The 18,547-nt window shown below is 44.8% G+C and overlaps 1 protein-coding gene and 1 non-coding gene across 4 annotated transcripts in view; both read left to right on the top strand.

The window, feature by feature from the left end:
* Ddr2 (discoidin domain receptor tyrosine kinase 2) overlaps positions 1-18,547 on the top strand; it is a 117,693-nt gene that overhangs the window by 56,326 nt on the left and 42,820 nt on the right. For all 3 annotated transcript variants that reach the window (XM_051147805.1, XM_051147804.1, XM_051147803.1), the window contains one exon: positions 17,555-17,663. In XM_051147805.1, coding sequence (XP_051003762.1) covers positions 17,582-17,663 — 82 coding nt within the window. In that variant the 5' untranslated portion in view covers positions 17,555-17,581. The remainder of the gene's footprint in view (positions 1-17,554; positions 17,664-18,547) is intronic.
* Positions 1,303-1,434, top strand: LOC127191222 (small nucleolar RNA SNORA17). Its single transcript, XR_007830844.1, has one exon. It is a non-coding gene; the product is annotated as a small nucleolar RNA SNORA17 (small nucleolar RNA).

Genomic DNA, 18,547 nt, shown 5'->3' with positions numbered 1-18,547 from the left:
AGGCAAGAATTGATGCCAAGCCCTGTTTTAAGGATTAACTCATTTAGTCCTGAGGCTGGTCCTCCCAGACAGCACTGCCTTCAGCAGTCCACTTCCAGATGAGAAAACTCACCAGCTTGCTTCCAATCATACCATCAAGCCCAGAGTTGAAATAGAAGGGGAGGCAGCTTCTTCTAAAGCCCGGATCTCAACCACTGAGTTAAGATGTGTGAGAGAGTTGTTGTAGGATCACGTGGGCTGGACTTGTATGTTCTGACCCTGAGAGGCTCTTATCGCTGATGATAGTGACGACAGCACCATCTCAAAGACATCCTCTTTGAGACTGAAAAGATAGTCTGCTGGTTTGTTAGTCACTGATGTTTGTAATTTATCCACATGTCTATTTGCGGGAGACCCATCCTTCTTAGGGTGTTGATGATGAAACAGGATGAAACTAAGGAGAAAACTGAGAAGGGAGGAGAGTTGGAAGACAGAAGGATCCAGTGGCAGAGGTTGGTGGGGGTAAGGTGTTCAAAACGAGCAGCCAAAGGATTCAAGTCCCAGTAGCTGTCTAGGTAGATGCTCTGCTAGTCCTGAGGGGTTGGTCCTCTGCTGTTGCTGACTAGGCATCAGAGATAATGTTGTTGATGCTCACTTAATTGGCCTCATTCCTGGATAGTGCTCCTACTTCCTAGCATCACTCATGTAAGAGACAGGGTTTACTCTACTCCAAAGGCCTGACCCAAGTAGTTGCCCTAATTGATGTTTTTGAAGACTACAGAGTTTTTGCTCTTGGTGAACTGTGTGAAGGTGGACTGTGGTTCTGTGAGCTGCTGTCTGCAAACTGTCCATTTGGCTCTTGTATGCCATCATGCTCTTCCCTATATTTTGTTAGAATGTATTTTCAATTTCTCTTAAGTTTATTTCAACTTTCTGTAAAAAAAAAAAAAATCACTAATTATTCCTCCAAATGCCATCAATTTTGTGAAGGTGCAAATCCAGCTTTAAGTCAGGCCAGATGACACAGGCCTGTTTTCCTATCTCCTTAAAAGGCAGAGGCAAGAGGATCAAAAGTTCCAAGGCTGTCTGGGCAGAAGGGTGAATTCAAGGCCAGCCTGGGTCACTTAATGAGATACATAAAAATGAAGCATAATAAAAAACAGTTGCGGGTATTCAAGGGTGGTATGCTTGCCTAGCCTAAACAAAGCATCAGCTTAATACCTAGTACTGGAGAAAGGGAGAGGGAGAGAGAGAGAGGGAGGGAGGGAGAGAAAAGAGAACCTAGGTTTAGTTTCATAACCACACATAAAAACACAAGAGTACCCTGCCCCTAGAAACCTTGCAGGTGTGGCTGCTGTGTCAATTGTGCATCAGTAGGTGGTAGAGAGGAGAGAGGCTATGTCTAAGCTCAGTGTTCTGCCCAATGAACATCTGAATGATTAATGGTCTAATATTTCTGGGAAAAAGTGAGCCTGAGATGACCACCAGTCTGGCATCAGGGGCTCTGACAGGGAGCTAAGCTAGTCTGAGATGTCCATTAGCCCTGCGACACATGCAGGCCCTGATGACTCCCAGGACCAGGAGCAAGCCAGAGACTAGAAGAACCCCACTTGGGATTGAGAGCCCTGAGTGGGAGCGACCCTGAGACAGATGAGGTCATCCAGGCGGGCAAGGAGAAAGCCTGAGATGACCACCAGATCGGTGCCATGGGCCTGGATAGGGAGCTAACCTGAAACAAGCACCAGTCAGGAGCCCTTCAGGCCTGAGTAGGGGCAGATCATAAGGAAGATGACCGCTGCCTGTTGCCATAATGCACAAGGGGGCATGGGACTCCTGAGACCATTCCTGAGATGACCTCAGACACTCAGAGACCCTGGGAGCCTCTAAGGGGAGCAAGTAAGTGGTATAGAAATGGGAGAGAAATAGACACAGAAGGATGTGGCATAATGTAGAGAGGCAAAACTGGAGACTTGAGAGTAGGGAGGAACAGTCTGGTGTGAGTAATTGGTGGTGCTACCCGGGACCATGGTGGGGTCCTGGTCTGTGCTGCTACCTGGGGGCCACATCTGGGTTTGTGGCCCTAAAGCAGCACAGGTCTATTACCACCAAAGGCCAGGCAGGTGTCCCTCATCTGGGCTGCCACCTAGAGACATGTTGGTATCTGAGGGCTATGCAGAACTGGCACCTCACTTGGACATCCTGAGAGAGATGGCCCTGGAGGCATGTGAGCAGGAGAACTGACCCTGGCCCCCAGCCAGCTGTGGTATTCAGGAGAGTAACACCACACATTGTGGGAGTTGTGGGTGAGATGGCCCCCTCTCATCTCTCACAACATGGGGTCATGAGAGTAGGAGAGCTGGCCCTGCCCCTCAGCCGCTGCATCACTTGGGAGAGCAGGCTCTGTAGAGCTGGCCTTGGATGTGGGGGTTGCAGGTGAGCTGGTCCCGAGAGTAGGAGAGCCAGCCCTGCCTCTTGTCTGCTGGGCAGTGGTGTGGATGAGGGAAAGATGCTTTCCTCCCCTTCATTATCTCCCACTATCTACGGCAGGCAGGGGAGATGGCCTCAGGGTCATGAGTGGGGAAGAACTGGCCGTGTCCCTCACCAGATGCAACACTAGGGAGAGCAGGGTCTGTACCTCACCTGGGCAGCAGGGTAGAACTGTCCCTGGTAGGAGGGGTTGACGATGAGCTGGCCCCAAGGACATGCGAGTAGGAGAGTCAGTGGGCTGGCCAGTTCAGATACTTCTTAGGCCTAGACCCAGGGCTTTGAATTGGCCCACCCCAACATCCAAAACTACAGGACCTCCATGACGCAGGGCAACAACAGGAGGTCTGAGAGGAGCCCCAGTGAGGTTCCAGTGCTGATAGAGTAGCAGGAGCCCAAGGCCTCAAACCAGGCCAACGAGTCATTGCAACGAAAATTTGCAAGCAAGGAAGTGCAGACAAAAACGAATACTGTGGGACACACCATGAGACAATACATCTTCTGCAATGAGATCATTTTTTCCCCCTGTGTTGGTGGGTTGGTTGCAATGGTTGAGGGCAGGTACAAGGGGAGGGGGAGTGAGTGTGATTGAAGTGCATGATGTGAAATTCTCTCTCTCTCTCTCTCTCTCTCTCTCTCTCTCTCTCTCTCTCTCTCCCCTCTCCCTCTCTCTCTCTCTCTCCCTCTCCCTCCCCCTCTCTCTTTCACATACACACACACACACATTAAAAAATGAAACAAAACAAAAACCCCATGAAAACCAAACTTTTCTTTAAAGTTCTTAAACCTAAATGATGAGAATTTGTGATTTGCACACAAGTGACATTCCTATTTGCGTGTGCATCAGTTTATTTGAAGCTGTTAAGAGAGCGATATCACGCCTGAACCTTAGTGTCAGCAGAAGCTTCTATGCGCTCTTTGCAAACAAACATTGCTGCTCAGGAGAGAGCTTTTCTCCACAGCCGTAGGCCAGGGAGAGGTGGCAGCCACTATAGTAGCAGTGACCATAATGGTCTCCGGATGAGATTGTTAGGGTTTGGACACACCTCAACCTTACTCTTGCTCCCAGCCAGCTCCCCTGTTGCACGGCTCTCAGGCCACATACATTCTAAGCAAAAGTCTAGAAGAAATGGAACTTGAGACCTGTGCAATAGGGACTCGGGGTCACGGCATGGTGAGAGAGTATGGAGAAGGTACTATGACATGTTTCCTGACCTTAGGAAGCTCCTGTAAGGCACTGTGGAGAATGAAGCATGCCTTCAAGACCTTCAAATTGCTTATAGCTAGGATTAAGGACCGAGAAGGAAACTTTATGCCTTGCAACTAAACTGTTTTCTCATCTGTAGTTGGTCACTCAGTATGGGGTGGTGAAAAGAAACCAGAGAAACCAGAGCACTGTAGATTTGCTTTCAATACCATTCAGCACCCTAATGAATCATTTAGGAGTCAGAGAAATGAGGCACAAGAAAAAAAAAAAAAAAAAAAAAAAAAACCAAAAACAACCTGCAAGACCACTGCACAACATACCACTGTGCTTGCAAATGACCACGAGGAGGAACCGAGTCATAGGTCAGAGTAGCCATCATTTAGGGCTGTTGAATGGCATATTACAGATGGCTCCCTTACACCATCCTCACACAGTGGAGCAGGTGGGAGGAGTGCTATGGGATCTTGTTTTTAGCTTCTTTATTACGTTTTTCAGACAAGGTCTCACAATGTAGTCCAGGTTGGCCTCTCATCTCACAGCAACCATCCTCTCTTAGCCTCCTCAGTGCTGGGACTATAGATGTGTGTCACCATCCCTAGCTTTGGAGTCTTTTGAAAGAGGAGTAAAAGAGGAGTATCTTTTACAAAGGCAACAAAGTGGCTCTGTCACCATGTGGGTAATGTGTCACGAGCTCCAGGAAGGTCACACACAGGGCTAGCATTTCACTGTGAGTTTCAGAGTCACACCAGCGTTCAGCACAGTCGAGATCTTGGTAGAGGCAGTTGCCAGGGAGAGCTTACTACATGCCCTCTATGGCGAACCAAATGGCTTAGTTTTAGCTTCTGCTTCTAAGTCAGCCACAGCTTCCTGAAGACATGGCCCGAGGCACAGCTCCGTGAGAGCAAGTCTCCAATTCCAGGGCTTTCTGCAGGCTCGCCCCTCTCTGTTGTTTGACTAAGGCTAGCTCTGCTTTGAAGATGCCTCCAGGACCCAGAGGAAGCCCTTAGTGAGCTTTGTTTCCTTGGAGATCTTTGGCTGGACTTTCACTGTCTCTCCCAGAGGTGAGAGGCCCTGGTTCCTCCAAGCCATAGGCTTGGCACCAGCTCCTCCCTGGTGAGTTCAGAGCTCAAATCTGACTCCAGCCAGGGCTTCCTCTCTGTCCCAGAGTGACCTTGCAGACTGCCCAGCAGCCTTTACCATTGGTGATTTTCATTCCAGACAGGAGCCAATGGGTTTTTGAAAGGGACTGTGTGGGCATCTCTCACCATCTCTACTCTGGCCCGGGTCTGGCAAGAATTTCCTCTGTGGCCTGGCCAAGGAGTTCTGATGAAACCAGGCTGTCCTGCTGCTTTGTGACATGTAGAGTGGGCAAAGCTCTTACTGTTGTCAGACAGCCTGGGGCCGGCCTGGGATGGCTCTGCTAAGCTATGGTGAGCCCTATACAGTGTTTGGAACCATGACTGACAGCATGTTAGTCATAACAACATACTCTTATCAGCAACCTTGGTCAGAGAAGCTGTTTTGTTGTTGTTGTTGTTGTTGTTGTTTGTTTTTTTTGTTTTTTGTTTTTGCAGTGGGCAGTAGGTAATGCAGATGTTCATATCTGGTCCAGGTGATGAAAATAAGTGACTGTTGAGCGCCCATCCTTAAATGGGACACTCCTCGCCTGGACTCAGGGCACATCACAGAAGGAGCTGAAAGAATGCAAGAGCTAGGGGATGAAGCGGTGCTACGAAATGCTGTCCTCTAGCTATGACATGGCTTGTACACTCACAAACTCACAGCAGCTGTGGCCACCTGCACACAGCCTGCACTGGATGCATGCCAGCATGAATGGGGGAGGGGCTTGTGAAGCTCCACCCCCAGTTGCAGTTGATGGCTTGGAGGTGTGTCTTGTGGGAGGGTTATGGACACTGATAGGTTGCACATACTTCATTGGATGCCCCCCCCCCCAACTACATGCAGCACACAGGCAGCACCAATTTGAACCAATGGCTAGAAAGAAAGAAAAGGACATTAAGGTGGAACAGGGTGGGTGTTGGGGGGAGGGAGGGAGACAAAGGAGGGCAGGAGAAGTGGGGCGGTGGAGTTGGGGTAGATATAATAAAGACATTCAAGTGTTGTATACATGTATGAAAATGTTAAAAATAAATTAAAATATTACTTAAAACATTTAGAGCATCGGGGCTGACAGACAGCTTGGAATTCTTCCATTCTCATTTATCCCAACCCAACCCAAGGATCTGAGCCCTTTAACCATGAGGTTGTCCACTGCGTCAATGGACCCAGCAAGGGAGGAGGTGTACCATGGTCGCCTACAAAGAGTGCTGTTAGGAGGGCAGAGCTTCGTGAAAGAAGCACGTGGTCTCTATCTTCTCCACTCTAGGCAGCGAGGTTAACAGGCCCATAGATATTTGAGGTTATCAAGGAACCACACACCATTCTATGATCTGTCTAACACACTCACTTATTATCATCACAGTTGCTCTTTTGTACTGGGAATCTAAAGAAGATGATGGTGCTATGCTTTCCTTTACTAGAACTTGGCTTTGACCTCCAGTACCAGTGTTGGGGGGGGGGGGGAAGAGGCACATAGCTTGAAGTGGTTTGGATAGGAATGCCCTCCCCTCCATAGGCTCACATATTTGAATGCTTAGACACCAGCGAGTGGAACTGTTTACACCATTAGAAGGATTGGGAGGTGTGGCCTTGTTGGAAGAAGTGTGTTACGGGGGTGGGGTGGGGTGGGTGGGATGAGGTGGGGTGCGGGGTTTTGAGGTTTCAAAAGCCCATGCCTGACCCAGTCTTGCTCTCCTGGTCTGCAGCCTGGGGTCTAGTTCTCAGCTACTGCTTCAGTGCATGCTGTCATGCTCGCTGCCTGATGATAATGGACCAAATCTTTGAAACTGTAAGCCAGACCTCTTTTAAGAGTTGCCTTGGTCATGGTGTCTCTTCAGTAATAGAACAGTGACTAAGACATGCCTTTAATCTTACCACCAGGGAGGCAGAGATAGTGGGATATCTGGTGCTTGCACACCAGGCTAGCAGTGTCTCTGTGTTTCCGTGATTGAGTGAGACACCTTATGTTGACAAGCATGAACATGTGTGCCTGCACATATATGTATGCACATGAGAGACAGATTAAAATAATTGCTCATATTCAAGGACATTGTTCTAAATCCCTTCTTATATGGTGTCCTTACAACATTCTTGGGGGACAAATGCCATTATTACCCTCATTTTCACAGATCAGGACCAAAGTGCCAAGGTTCAGGGGTGCCCAGGCCCCTCTAGCTGGTGAGAGGTAGAGACTGCACTCTACAATAGGCTGGTGAGTTTGCCTTCTAACAAGGTGACTGAAGAGGAGCAGCCTGGAGGCAGAGGAGGAGCCTCAAGTGTGCCACTCAGAGGTCAATAAAGTAATAAAAACTGGGTCAGATGCCACTTCCAGATTCACGATTCGCTACTTAGACCTCAAGAGAAAAGCTGTTTGTCACCTAACTCAAGAGTCCTTGCTTGTCACTCTTTCTCATTTAACTTCCTTACTTTAGGACCTAAACCGTCATTCTAGGTTTAAAGGCCATGAACAAATTGGTGATGAATTAAAAACTAGGCAATATTAAGACATTTGTGACAGGCAAGTTTTACCGGAGCGGCTCCTGGCAGTTACTCTTTGCTTAACATTCTCTCACCTCAAATCTTAGTGAGACAAAGCGACACCAATCATTTCTCCCATGAGCCATGAGTGTGCTAGGCAGTGCACTTGGGTGACGGTCTCAGCTAAGCTGTTCTTGCTCAGGGCCTACCTTGAAGTTGCAGGAAGTAGCTGTGGTGGACCACCCCCTGGAAGGCTTTCCCCTCTCCCAAGTGTGAGCATGGACACTGCTGTCCCCTGGGACCTCAGCTTGGACAGTCAGCGGGAACACCTACATGGGACTTCTTTGTGTGGTCCTGGCTTTGTCACAGCATGGTGGCTGGGGATCCAGGGCAACAGTCGTAGGAAGGAGACCAGATGGCCTTTAGGATACAGTTTCACAAGCATCATTTTCCACCGGTTCGTTTTGCTGGACGTGACTTAGTTAAGTTTATATCAGGGAGGACCATCAGGCACTAGCATCCAATGAGAATGTAAAACCAAGCCGTGGAGACACTTTAAAACTACCCTAGATGGTTTCCTGGTAACTATTCTAGTTTTAAAACAAGCAAGCGAACCAACAAACAGAACCCAGGCAACTACATTACAAGAAGGAAGATCAGGTAGCTGGCTCAGGAGAGGCAGAGTGACAGAGAAGGACTGCTGGATCAGATGGCTAGGGGTCTGACCCTGCCGCTGGTTCCTGGAGAAAGGTCATATAACTGGAAAGCATTGGGAAGGACAAGGTCTCAGGTCGCCTAGGGCTTTCACTGTTGTGGGTCTGTGGCTTTGAAGACTGGCAAGTTCTTTTGGTCCCTTCCAACCCTCATACTGTCTTGTGTCACACTGACCCTCCTGTGTCCCAAGCCTTGGAGAGACAACCTTCTGCTCATGAGCTCATGCTTTGGAGGGCTGAGGATCTGGCATAGGGATGGGACAGGGAAAGAAAACCAGGCAGAGATAGGAAGGGGATTCACATGGGAGATCATGCTTGGAAGTCAGTGTGTGTGTGTGTGTGTGTGTGTGTGTGTGTGTGTGTGTGTGTGTGTGTGTGTGTGTGTAAATGAAGATCCAGGGCCTGTTAAGGCTCTGTGAGATCTTTGTCTTGGCAAGCCAAAGGATATCGCCTTGTGCGTAGTGCTCACCACTGCTGTGTATTCGGAAGAGTCTCTATTTGTATATTATACTTGTGCTATTTACCTTTCCCTCCAGGAAACCTTATGACAACATTTAGGTTTACTATCCCAATGGAATGCCATATATATGAAGCTAGGTATATAATGCTATATGGTATATGGTTGGTGACCACCATCTACCCAGGAAGCAGGGCATCTTCTGCAACAGTGAGCTTGCTCTTTACTGTCTCCTTGTTCTGAGAAGGGGAATGAGGTAATGAAAGCTTTCTGGATCACTCTTTACTTCAACTACTTTACAAATTCTAGTTGCCTCCATTTTACAGATGAAAAGTCAGAGGTAGAGGCAAGCAAACTTCCTCTGACAAAGGCAGAAGGGACACTCACTGTCCCATGCAAGTAGAGCGGGTCACCCCAGGTCGGATCACTTACATCTTGAGTCCTTAAGCATGTGTTGGGCCATTCTGGGATTTTGGCTCATGGCTGACGGCAGAGTATAGAGAATAGAAGAAGATTAGGAGACCCAGAGGGAAGCTTGGGCCGAGGAAGACTTTGACATGTCCTCAGAGATCAAGATAAACACGAAAATGTTTGGGAGGGTCTGTTGTTTGTTGTGTATATGTGTCTGGGGACCTCTTACCAAACTGAAGTCATTTCTGCATGTTTGTCTGCTGAATATGAAATACTTTGAAGATTAATCTTCATATTATTAAATTTGAAATGGAAGTGACTCAGCAGAGAGGAAAAACAAGTCTTGAATGGCCTCCAGTGGCCTCTGAATTAAATGTGTGAAGGTGATATTTCTCCTCACCAAAGCCTACTCTTCCACACATAGGCACTACACAGTTATATATGTGAACATAGGTATCACACAGTTATATATGTGCACATAGGCACCACACAGTTATATGTGTGCATATATGCCTGTGTCAACTTGACCCAAGTTCTTTCATTTCATTTCCATCCATACCCTGGCTTTTCCAGGGACCTGGGCAGAGCTGATTGCCCAGGGCGGCAGCACTTCCTCTGTGGTCCATGACACAGGCTTCATCAAAGGCCTCAAAGGAAAGCATCACCCCAGGTTGTCCCTAGCCATTAGGTCTGGGGTGATGGACAGTCCAGGGGGGAAAAGGCCACATGCTAGACCAGACATGCTCTGATTGGAACATAAGCCACATACCTGAAAAGTTGGTTATAAACTGGATTTTGGTGCATCGAATCTTACTTTGAATGCACTGAAAGGATTTGCTGTCTAAGGGTGTCGGCTACCTACTCAATGATTTACAACTTTGATAAGTAGATGGAACACCTTTAAAACACCAAATGTTATTTCAAATGTTCTATGTGGAATTTGTTATTCAAAACCCTCCAGCAAAGTTCTTTTGAGAAGAGCTAGTCTGTGATGGGGATGTGCATTTAATGATTCACACATTAATTATGCCCAGACACTTCTTACCGTGGGATGGATGTACTTCCAGCTCTGTGTCAGAGAAAAAAAATAATCTGCTAATATTCACACATGAAGATTAAAAGGACTCTAGTATCTGTGAGTTTTGATTTCTCTAAGGGGCTTGGGAAGAACAGAGCTGTTAAAATTTTCCACTTTGTTAGGTCAAAAGACCCCACTGGTTGCCTGGTCTTCTACATTTCACGTTATGACAGGCTGGAAATAAGGGGTGATTTTAAAAAATTGTTACTTACTCTAGCTATGTTTACAAAGGAATTTCTGCTTATGTCTGCATGTATATCCATATTATCTAAATCTGTTTGTTTACTGTCATTCCTGACTTTGACATGTCATCTATATATCTATCTTATATTTTTGTCATCCATTTATCTATCATTTATCCTTTCTTGACAATTTATTTCTATCTACCCATCATTTACTATCTATTATTTTTATATCATCTATCAATCAACATTTGCCATCTGTCTGTCTGTCTATCTATCTATCTATCTATCTATCTATCTATCTATCTATCATCTGTCATCAATCATCTACCTATTATTTTTCTATGTGTATATATACCTATCATCTATCAGTTAATATTTATCATATATCTATAAATTCATCTGCATCTATTATCTAATTATTGTCTACATATCTGTCTATCTACAATCTATTGATCTGTCCATCTCTCGACTCATCCATTTCATCTAATGTCTGTTGCATGTATTTAGTTCTATGATGAAGAACAGACTTTGTAGTGGGGCTTGTGGTTTGGACTGCCAAAGAACGTGGTTTCCACCATCATAGAGAGCCCAACTCTGCTCTGAGATTATGGAGCGTATGAATTAGATGAGACAGTAACACTGGCCTTCCGCTCACTCAGAAGCTCAATAACAATTACAGCTCTGTCTCTCAAGGTTTTTTGTTCTCCTTCTTACCTGATATTCACTGGGAATCTCATTCCCAGGGAAGTGCTCTGACTCACTTAGATAGTGGTAAGAGACAGATAGGTCGGGTGTGTGTGTGTGTGAATAACCCTTGAGTGTTGGGGACTTAGGACTGGCCAAGAGTGAGCCATCTTGTAAGAGCCTTCTGTAGAACAGGCTTGACCTTTCTTTAAGACGTGGCCTTGACTGTGGTTGAGAGAGGCTTTTGTAAGCTTTTTTCCCCCTCCTGAAGTGGATGTGGATCCCACATCCCTGCTGACCTTCCATTTTTCTTCCTGACTTCCTAATCTGCCCAAATACTGGTCTGAACTGGCCAATAATCTTCCATAAGATCTCGCAGAGTTGATTGGAAGTCCTGTGCCATGGCTTCCTCTATGTTCATCTGGGAGTATTCACTGAACATGGGGAAGGGAAGAGGATTTTGAGTGTGAAGAGAAGAAACAAGGAATTCTTCACTACATATTCTCTTTCAGCCTCATGGTGTTGATGTTCCCTGGAAAATGTTGGGCTATGAACAAAGAAATCCTGGCCGTGGCGTCAGGGTCACAGGAATCAATGTTAGTTTTCTTTCCTCCTAACTTCATGGCCCAGGGCAGTAACAGTCAACACCGTTTTGAAGCAGGGAGAGAAGGATCTTGGATGACTCACAGTCTGAGTTCGTAGACAGAGGGCTAAAGAAGTGAACTGTACCCAGAGGAGTGGGTGGGAAACAGCAGCCAGACCAAGTGAGACTGTCCAGGCTGTGGGTGAAGCAACTGTGCTTTCCAGATTTGTAGAAGCAACATGGTAATTCCCCTCCACATGACTGTGATACGTTTGAAAGGGACTCAGCATTCTAAACTAGAAAGATGCAAAGGGATTGATTTGTGCTCCAACATGTGAGATGTACTGGTCAATACTTTCTCTGAGTAGTCCATGTTGACTCTTGGAGGTAAACACCATGTTGCCCAGACACCTGCCATTCTAGAATATGCAGGATTGCCTGGAAAGTATCTTGAAATTTTGATAGCCCAATGCCAGGAATAATGCTTTCTTTTTTTCCAGTGACATTAACCAAGAACACATTTTCCTTTAAAAAGAAGTCAAGCAATGGACTAGGAAGATGGCTCAGTGAATAACAGGCTTGTCATAGAAGTGTAAAGATCAGAGTCAGGTCAGTGGTGGCATATACCTTTAATCCCAGGGAGGCAGAGGCAGGCGGATCTCTATGAGTTCAAGACCAGCCTGGTCTACAAAACAAGTCCAGGACAGACAAGGCTATGAAGAAACCCTGTCTAGAAAAACCAAACCAAACCAACAACCAACCAACCAACCAACTGAAACCCCAAACAAACAAACAAACAAACAAAACCAAAAGTGCATAGATTGGAGTTTGGATTCGCAGAACCCACATAAAATCCAGGTGTGTGTGTGTGTGCGCGCGCGTGCGCGGCTCCCTGAAATCTCAGTGCATACATCGAATTTCTGGAGCAAGCTGGCTAGACTGAGTAGCTGCATCAGTGATCTCCTCTTCCGTGAGAGAGTTACTTCAGTAAATAAAGCGAAGAGTGATCCAGGAAGACAGATGATGTCAACCTCTGTTCTCCACGCACATGAGTGTACATTCACCTGTGTGTTTTCTCATACATGCAGGCACATATTCCACTGACACAGACATGAAAAACTAGAATTATTATGAATAAGGCAGTCTCCATATTGTGGCCATTCACAAGTCCTCTTGCCAAAATCTGCAATCCATCTCGCATCTCCTGCTCTGAGGGAATCATTGTCACCAGCATGGTGACTCACCTTTCAGATCTTCTATGACTATGTAAATGTGTGTGTCCATAGAAATATACAGCATGCAGCATAGAAGCTTCACAGCCTCTTCGTTTACCTGGAAATGTCATGAGTGGCAGGCCATGTGACTACACATAGCTGTAATTCATTTTTTTTATTTTTAAAAAATGTATTGATATTGTGTGTATGAGTGGTTTGCCTGCATGTATGTATATGTACCACATGTGTATGGTGCCCCGGGAAGCCAGAGGACAGCACTGGATCCCCCTGGAATTGGAGCTACATTGGGTTGTGAGTTGCCATATAGGTGCCAGGAGACAAACACCATTGCTCTGTAAGAGCAGTGAATGCTGTTACGTGTTGAGCTATTTCTTCAGCCTCTAGAATTCACTCTTTTTCACCTCCAGAATGTAGTTTCTAGTAGGTACAGCATGGTTTATAGCATCCCCCTGTTGATGAGCATCTTCCCCAAACTTTCATTTTTTTTTAACTTAGAAAACATACTGCAAAGTACTTGTTTGTACACATACACTGTATATACATGCAACTCTTTCTCTAGAATAAATAACAATCAGGATATGTGGTGTATGTTTTAGCTAAGTTATCTCCTAACTCATAAACTAAGGCTCAGTGTGGAGCACGGATTTCACCACATCATTGCTAGGGTTCAGGCCGTCACCCTTGAGAAGCTTGTGAGACTGATTTAGCGACAGCTTTGATATTTGACTGTCTTGAGTTTTTGAGCTAGAGTACTTTCTGATGCAGTATACTGTTCCCTTTATTAAATCTTCTTTATTTACTTGGCCCATATTTCTAGTGGCTTTTTACAACAGAAGTTGTCTTATTTCATAATTCCAAATATTTATCTTCATTCACTGCTTATCTGTAAAGTTTATAATGTCTTTTTTTTTTTGTCCCTAGGATATTTTAAATTTTTATGGGAAATGTTATCTTTTTTCTTTCTTCTATGAGTTTTGACCTCCATGTCTTTTTCATGCAAGCCTTTCTTTAGTTTATAGCAAATTCTCATATTTTATTTATATTCTTTCATTGTTCTGAATCCTTGAGACAATTGATGCAGAGGGTTTTTGTCGGCTCATAGGAATCCTTGAGGAAAGTTCCTTTTAGGGGAAAAAATTCAGATTAGCAAGATATGGTCACTGAGTATTTGGATTAACAATGGTATGTATCAGGCCTCTCTGTTGGGTGTTTAAAGCACCCAGAGTAAACATGGAGCTTACAGAAAGGATGCTAAATAGTCACACTAACCATACATAGTTGCAACCATGATTGTTACTATATAGAAAAGGTATGTTTTAGTGCAATGAGCGGTTGACTCAGGATACTTTGCTGCAGGAGTAACCGTTGAATAGAGACTTGGCAGGCAAAGAGGAAAGAGCTTGCCAGAGGCCTGTAGGGGGAAAAAAAAGAAGAAGAAGAAGAAGAAGAAACAGACGAGAAGCTCCAGTGTGATGGAAAGTGAGGCCGAGACTAGACAAAAGAATAGAATAGAAAGACAGAGTAAAGGGCTGGTGACAATAACAGTGACACCTGTTGACTGTGGGCTCTGGAGACATGTGAACTGTAGACCTGTATTCTAGCCTTTCTTCTCTGTGCTGCAACCTGGAGTTTTAACCACTTCCTTCTCGGCTACACTATCAGTGAAAACATATGTCATTGAGTGAGTATCACTGAAATAGTCCCTGGGACATTAGATATATTTGCTGCAGGGATAGGAAATTTAGGTCTGTTATGATCCTTCTTTGTTAGTTAGCTACTATTCGCCTTGATTTTTTTTTTTTTTTAAGAAAAGACGGGGCAGGAATCATCACTGGTGTTAGAGAATTGCAGCCTGAAACCAAGAGCAATACCAAAGTAGAAATCAGATTTTTTGAATCTCTATTAAGTCTGGTTTAAAGCCCATGCATGGCTTGTACAAGAGGCTAATGGTTAACAGACAAGTTTATAATAACACAGAGTTAAATTGGCTCTGTGGTTTGGTGAAGAGGAGACGTGAGGTGTAGGAGATATTTTCCATACGAATTGGAAGGGTTATGGAGAGTGGAAATGTATGGCCAGAAACTCTCGAGTGAGATGCCACAAAGGAGAGACCGTGCCACGGAATCCTCTGCAAAACCTGTGGGAGCAGAAACACCTGGGCCTCAGCGTTTGCTAGGTGGCTGCGTGCCTAGCTCAGATATCTGTGGAAGGACACGTTTAGATCCTGGTCATGAGCAGCACTTCTTTCTGTTTTTCCTTATTTTGGAAGACTCTATGGAAGCACATTTCCTAGCTTCTGGAATCTCGAGAAAGGACTAAGGCCACCGAGACAGGTGTTTATCACACCCGGGTCAGTGAAATGAAGACATGTCTTCCATCTTAGGCAATCCTGCAGGCCCTACCACCCACCACAGAATCATGTTTGTCTCTTTCATTTGACTTGCTTTGGCTTCGTTTTCTTTAAAGAACACCATCCAAATATCTGACTTCAATTTTTTCAGGGCTGTTGAAGTACGCCAGTGGATATAGGTGATTGCCACCAAATCTGATGATGTGAGCCTGGTCCTTGGGACCCACGTGGAATGGCTGCCCACAGTTTGTTCCTCTGACTGCCACATACACTCACGGGGACACAATGAATGAATGAATGAATGAATGAATGAATGAGTAAATCTAGATATTTAAAAAGCTCTTTTTAGGGGCTGATGAGATGGCTCATGGGGTAAAGGAACTTGCTGCTAAGTCTGATAGCTTGAGTTTGAATTCCAGAACACACATGATAGAAGGAAGGACTGATTCCTACAGGCCTCCCTCTCATGATGCACGCATATGCACACACACACAAACACACACACACACACACACAGACTAAATCAAAGTAAATAAAACATTTTTCAAATGGGTCAACATCTTACTGTTTAGAAATCATACTATTTAGAAAGAGGCTTCTGCTCATCTGTGTCGGCCCCTTTCTTTCTCTGCCCCTCTTGCTGCCCACTTAAAACCTTGCCTAACTTTCAAGAACCCGCTCAGACTGATCTCCCGCGGAAGTCTTCTCTGCTCGTTCCAGCTTACATGGCTCTCTTTTCTTAGTGTTCACCAGTGTTATCTGGAGGACAGAACAGTTTCATAGTTACATAATCGTGAAGACGTTGCATAGAATTTCTGTCTGAAGCCGGGCGTGGTGGCGCACGCCTGTAATCCCAGGAGAGACTGGTGGACCTCTGTGAGTTCGAGGCCAGCCTGGTCTACAAAGTGAGTCTAGGACAGCCACTGCTACACAGAGAAACCTTGTACTGGGGCGGGGGTGGGGGGTGGGGAAATTCCTCTGTGGTTATCATGAGTTACTATCTTACATTACTACCGTCTATTTGTGAAAATGAACAAACCATCCTTGATGATGCATTCATTACTGAAGTCCACCACTTCCTCTGACTTCCTCAAGTTTCCCCAGTGTCCTTTTTCTAGAGCAGAACCCAGGCATTCTCTCTAGCTGTTCCTGTCCCTTAGCTGTTACACTTTCTCAGGCTTTCTTGTTTTGGACGACTGCCAGCAATGAGGAACAGTTAGGAATTTTGTACAATGACCCTCGCTTACTGTTTGTCCGATGTTTCCCTCACGAACAGACAAAGACCATGCTTTATGGGTTGGGACTACTGACCTTGGTGCCTGCCCATCACATCCTAGCAAGGACATGCACTGTCATGATGACTTTTTAGTGTGGATGTTAGCTGCAATCACCTGGCACTGAGGAGTTTGACAGCTTGCCCATCGAAAAGATCCTTTCTTTTCCTTCCTTGGGCTTACGTAGCTTTCTCTGGAAGCGAGTTACTATATGCAACTTGTATGCAAGGAGCTAGGAGTGGGGAGGTGGTGAGACTCCACTTCCTTAAAAGCAGGGTAGCTATCTAAATTATTTGGGATTCTTTTTCCTGAGAAAATGGGCTATTCTCTCTCATTTGTTTATGTAGTCATTTATTTACATTAGCATGGATTTGTGGATATTTATTTTATACTTTGAGTTGTAATTTAATACCCCATTATTTTTCTGTTGATCAAATTGTTTCAGCTTTCATTGTGTGTGTGTGTGTGTGTGTGTGTGTGTGTGTGTGTGTGTGCATACTCACATGCATGCATGTGGTCCAGGCTTGTCTTGTATCCTTCCTGACCCAATCTTGTAGGAAGATGGGATTAGAAACTGAGATGTGGGCACTTGGTTTGCACAATATGAACAATGGATGTTCATTGCTAGGATGCGATTGCCTCTAAGCACTTTCAGCTGACTGAGTGAGGGGTCAGTGAATATGTCTTATATTCACTCGTGTGTGTATGTGTGTGTGTGTATAATACACACATATATATACATATACATATATATACACAAAAATTTCACATGTAACTACTTATTCCTCTATTGAGCTAAATCTGGGTAAATATTGATACGTTCGTATCTAATTCATTGTCGCATGATCACTTGGAGGAAACTTACAAAACCAAACCAAAGTCCTGCATATGATTTCAAAGCTAATGGGTCGAGTTAAGTGTAGAACTTATACAACCTTAAAAACAGATTAAAGTTACTGGATGTTTTTCTTGGTTTAATGTTGGAATTTAATGTTGATGATACGGAAACATAGCTAACATCAGAAATATAAATTTTGCTTTGTTGTTACAATTAGATATTTGCCTCAGTAATATGTTTCTACCTGTGTACAATTTTCCTGATTTTAATTCCAGGAGTGGTGTTTAATTTAATAGAATTGGAGAACTTTTGCATTAGATGATTCCTGGGTGTCAGATTTGAAGCTTTAAATATGGAAATAAACATTGCAAGAATCCCAAATTATCAGTGAAGATTGTGTTTGTATGTGTTGGTGAAGTCTGCATTACTCACTTCTCTTCCTTCTCTTTCTCTTTCCTTGCGTTATTGGTGGGCTGCAGACTCCAGGACCAACTCCATCTTCTGAGATGATCCCGATGCCCAGAATGCCCCTGGTGCTGCTCCTGCTCTTGCTCATCCTGGGTTCTGCAAAAGCTCAGGTTAATCCAGGTAATACAGCCACTACCCACCTCTACTCAGTTGGATGCTGAGGACCAGATGCCTGCACACAGCTGTCAGTGGTTAGGAAGAGTTCTGCCATGGGAACCCACAGTGTCAGTTGTCAACAGTGTAGTGAAACATGGCTGTCAGACACAGAAAATTGTATTAGTTTTCTCTCCCTATATAATGTGTTGGGTATTATACAAGAGGTTTTAGGTAGAGAAGAGCAGTTTAAATGCCATTTAAAAAGTAGGAGAAGGAATGGCTGTTTGCTTTATATTGGGGGAAATGGGAGTGAAACCTTAGATGTGGCGGAGAGCTTCTTTCGGTTGGCTTACTTCTTGGATGCCTTAGGCCTGGGTTTTACTTGAGTGTCCTATTACATTTTGGGGGGCATTGATTCTGTGGGATGCTAGGTTCCCAGGGTCCCAGCTAGGCTCTTGTTCTCATAGGATATGATTTTGCTCAAAACAGATGTGCGAGATGAATCTAAGTCAGTTTTTTTGTGTGTGTTGTTGTAGTGCATTTATCTTTTAACGTTATCCTAGAGTATACAATTGTATCATTTGTCTCTTAGAAAACAATGTTGTTTAACAGTCCTTGGTAGCTCAGTGACTTCAGAATGACTGTTTTGCTGTTCGACTGTTTTATAGTTTGGTTTGTGCTGTGTTTGTTTGGACTGTACTTTGGCCAAGGTAGGCAATATCTAGAAGTCAGCTGGCTATTGGCTCATCTAGGATTACCTTGGCCCTGAAGAAGGGCAGTTTGGTTGCTGCTCTGTGGATTCCTCTAGCAAACTAGCCTGTCTATGTTTTCATGGAAATTGCACAAGTACACAAGTATGAATGTGCAAACAATCTTTCAATCCACTGCTCAAGTTATGCTTGTTAAGA

The sequence above is a fragment of the Acomys russatus genome, chromosome 6 (assembly GCF_903995435.1).
Source record: "Acomys russatus chromosome 6, mAcoRus1.1, whole genome shotgun sequence".
Classification (NCBI taxonomy): domain Eukaryota; kingdom Metazoa; phylum Chordata; class Mammalia; order Rodentia; family Muridae; genus Acomys; species Acomys russatus.
This window is presented reverse-complemented; position numbering and strand designations above follow the sequence as displayed.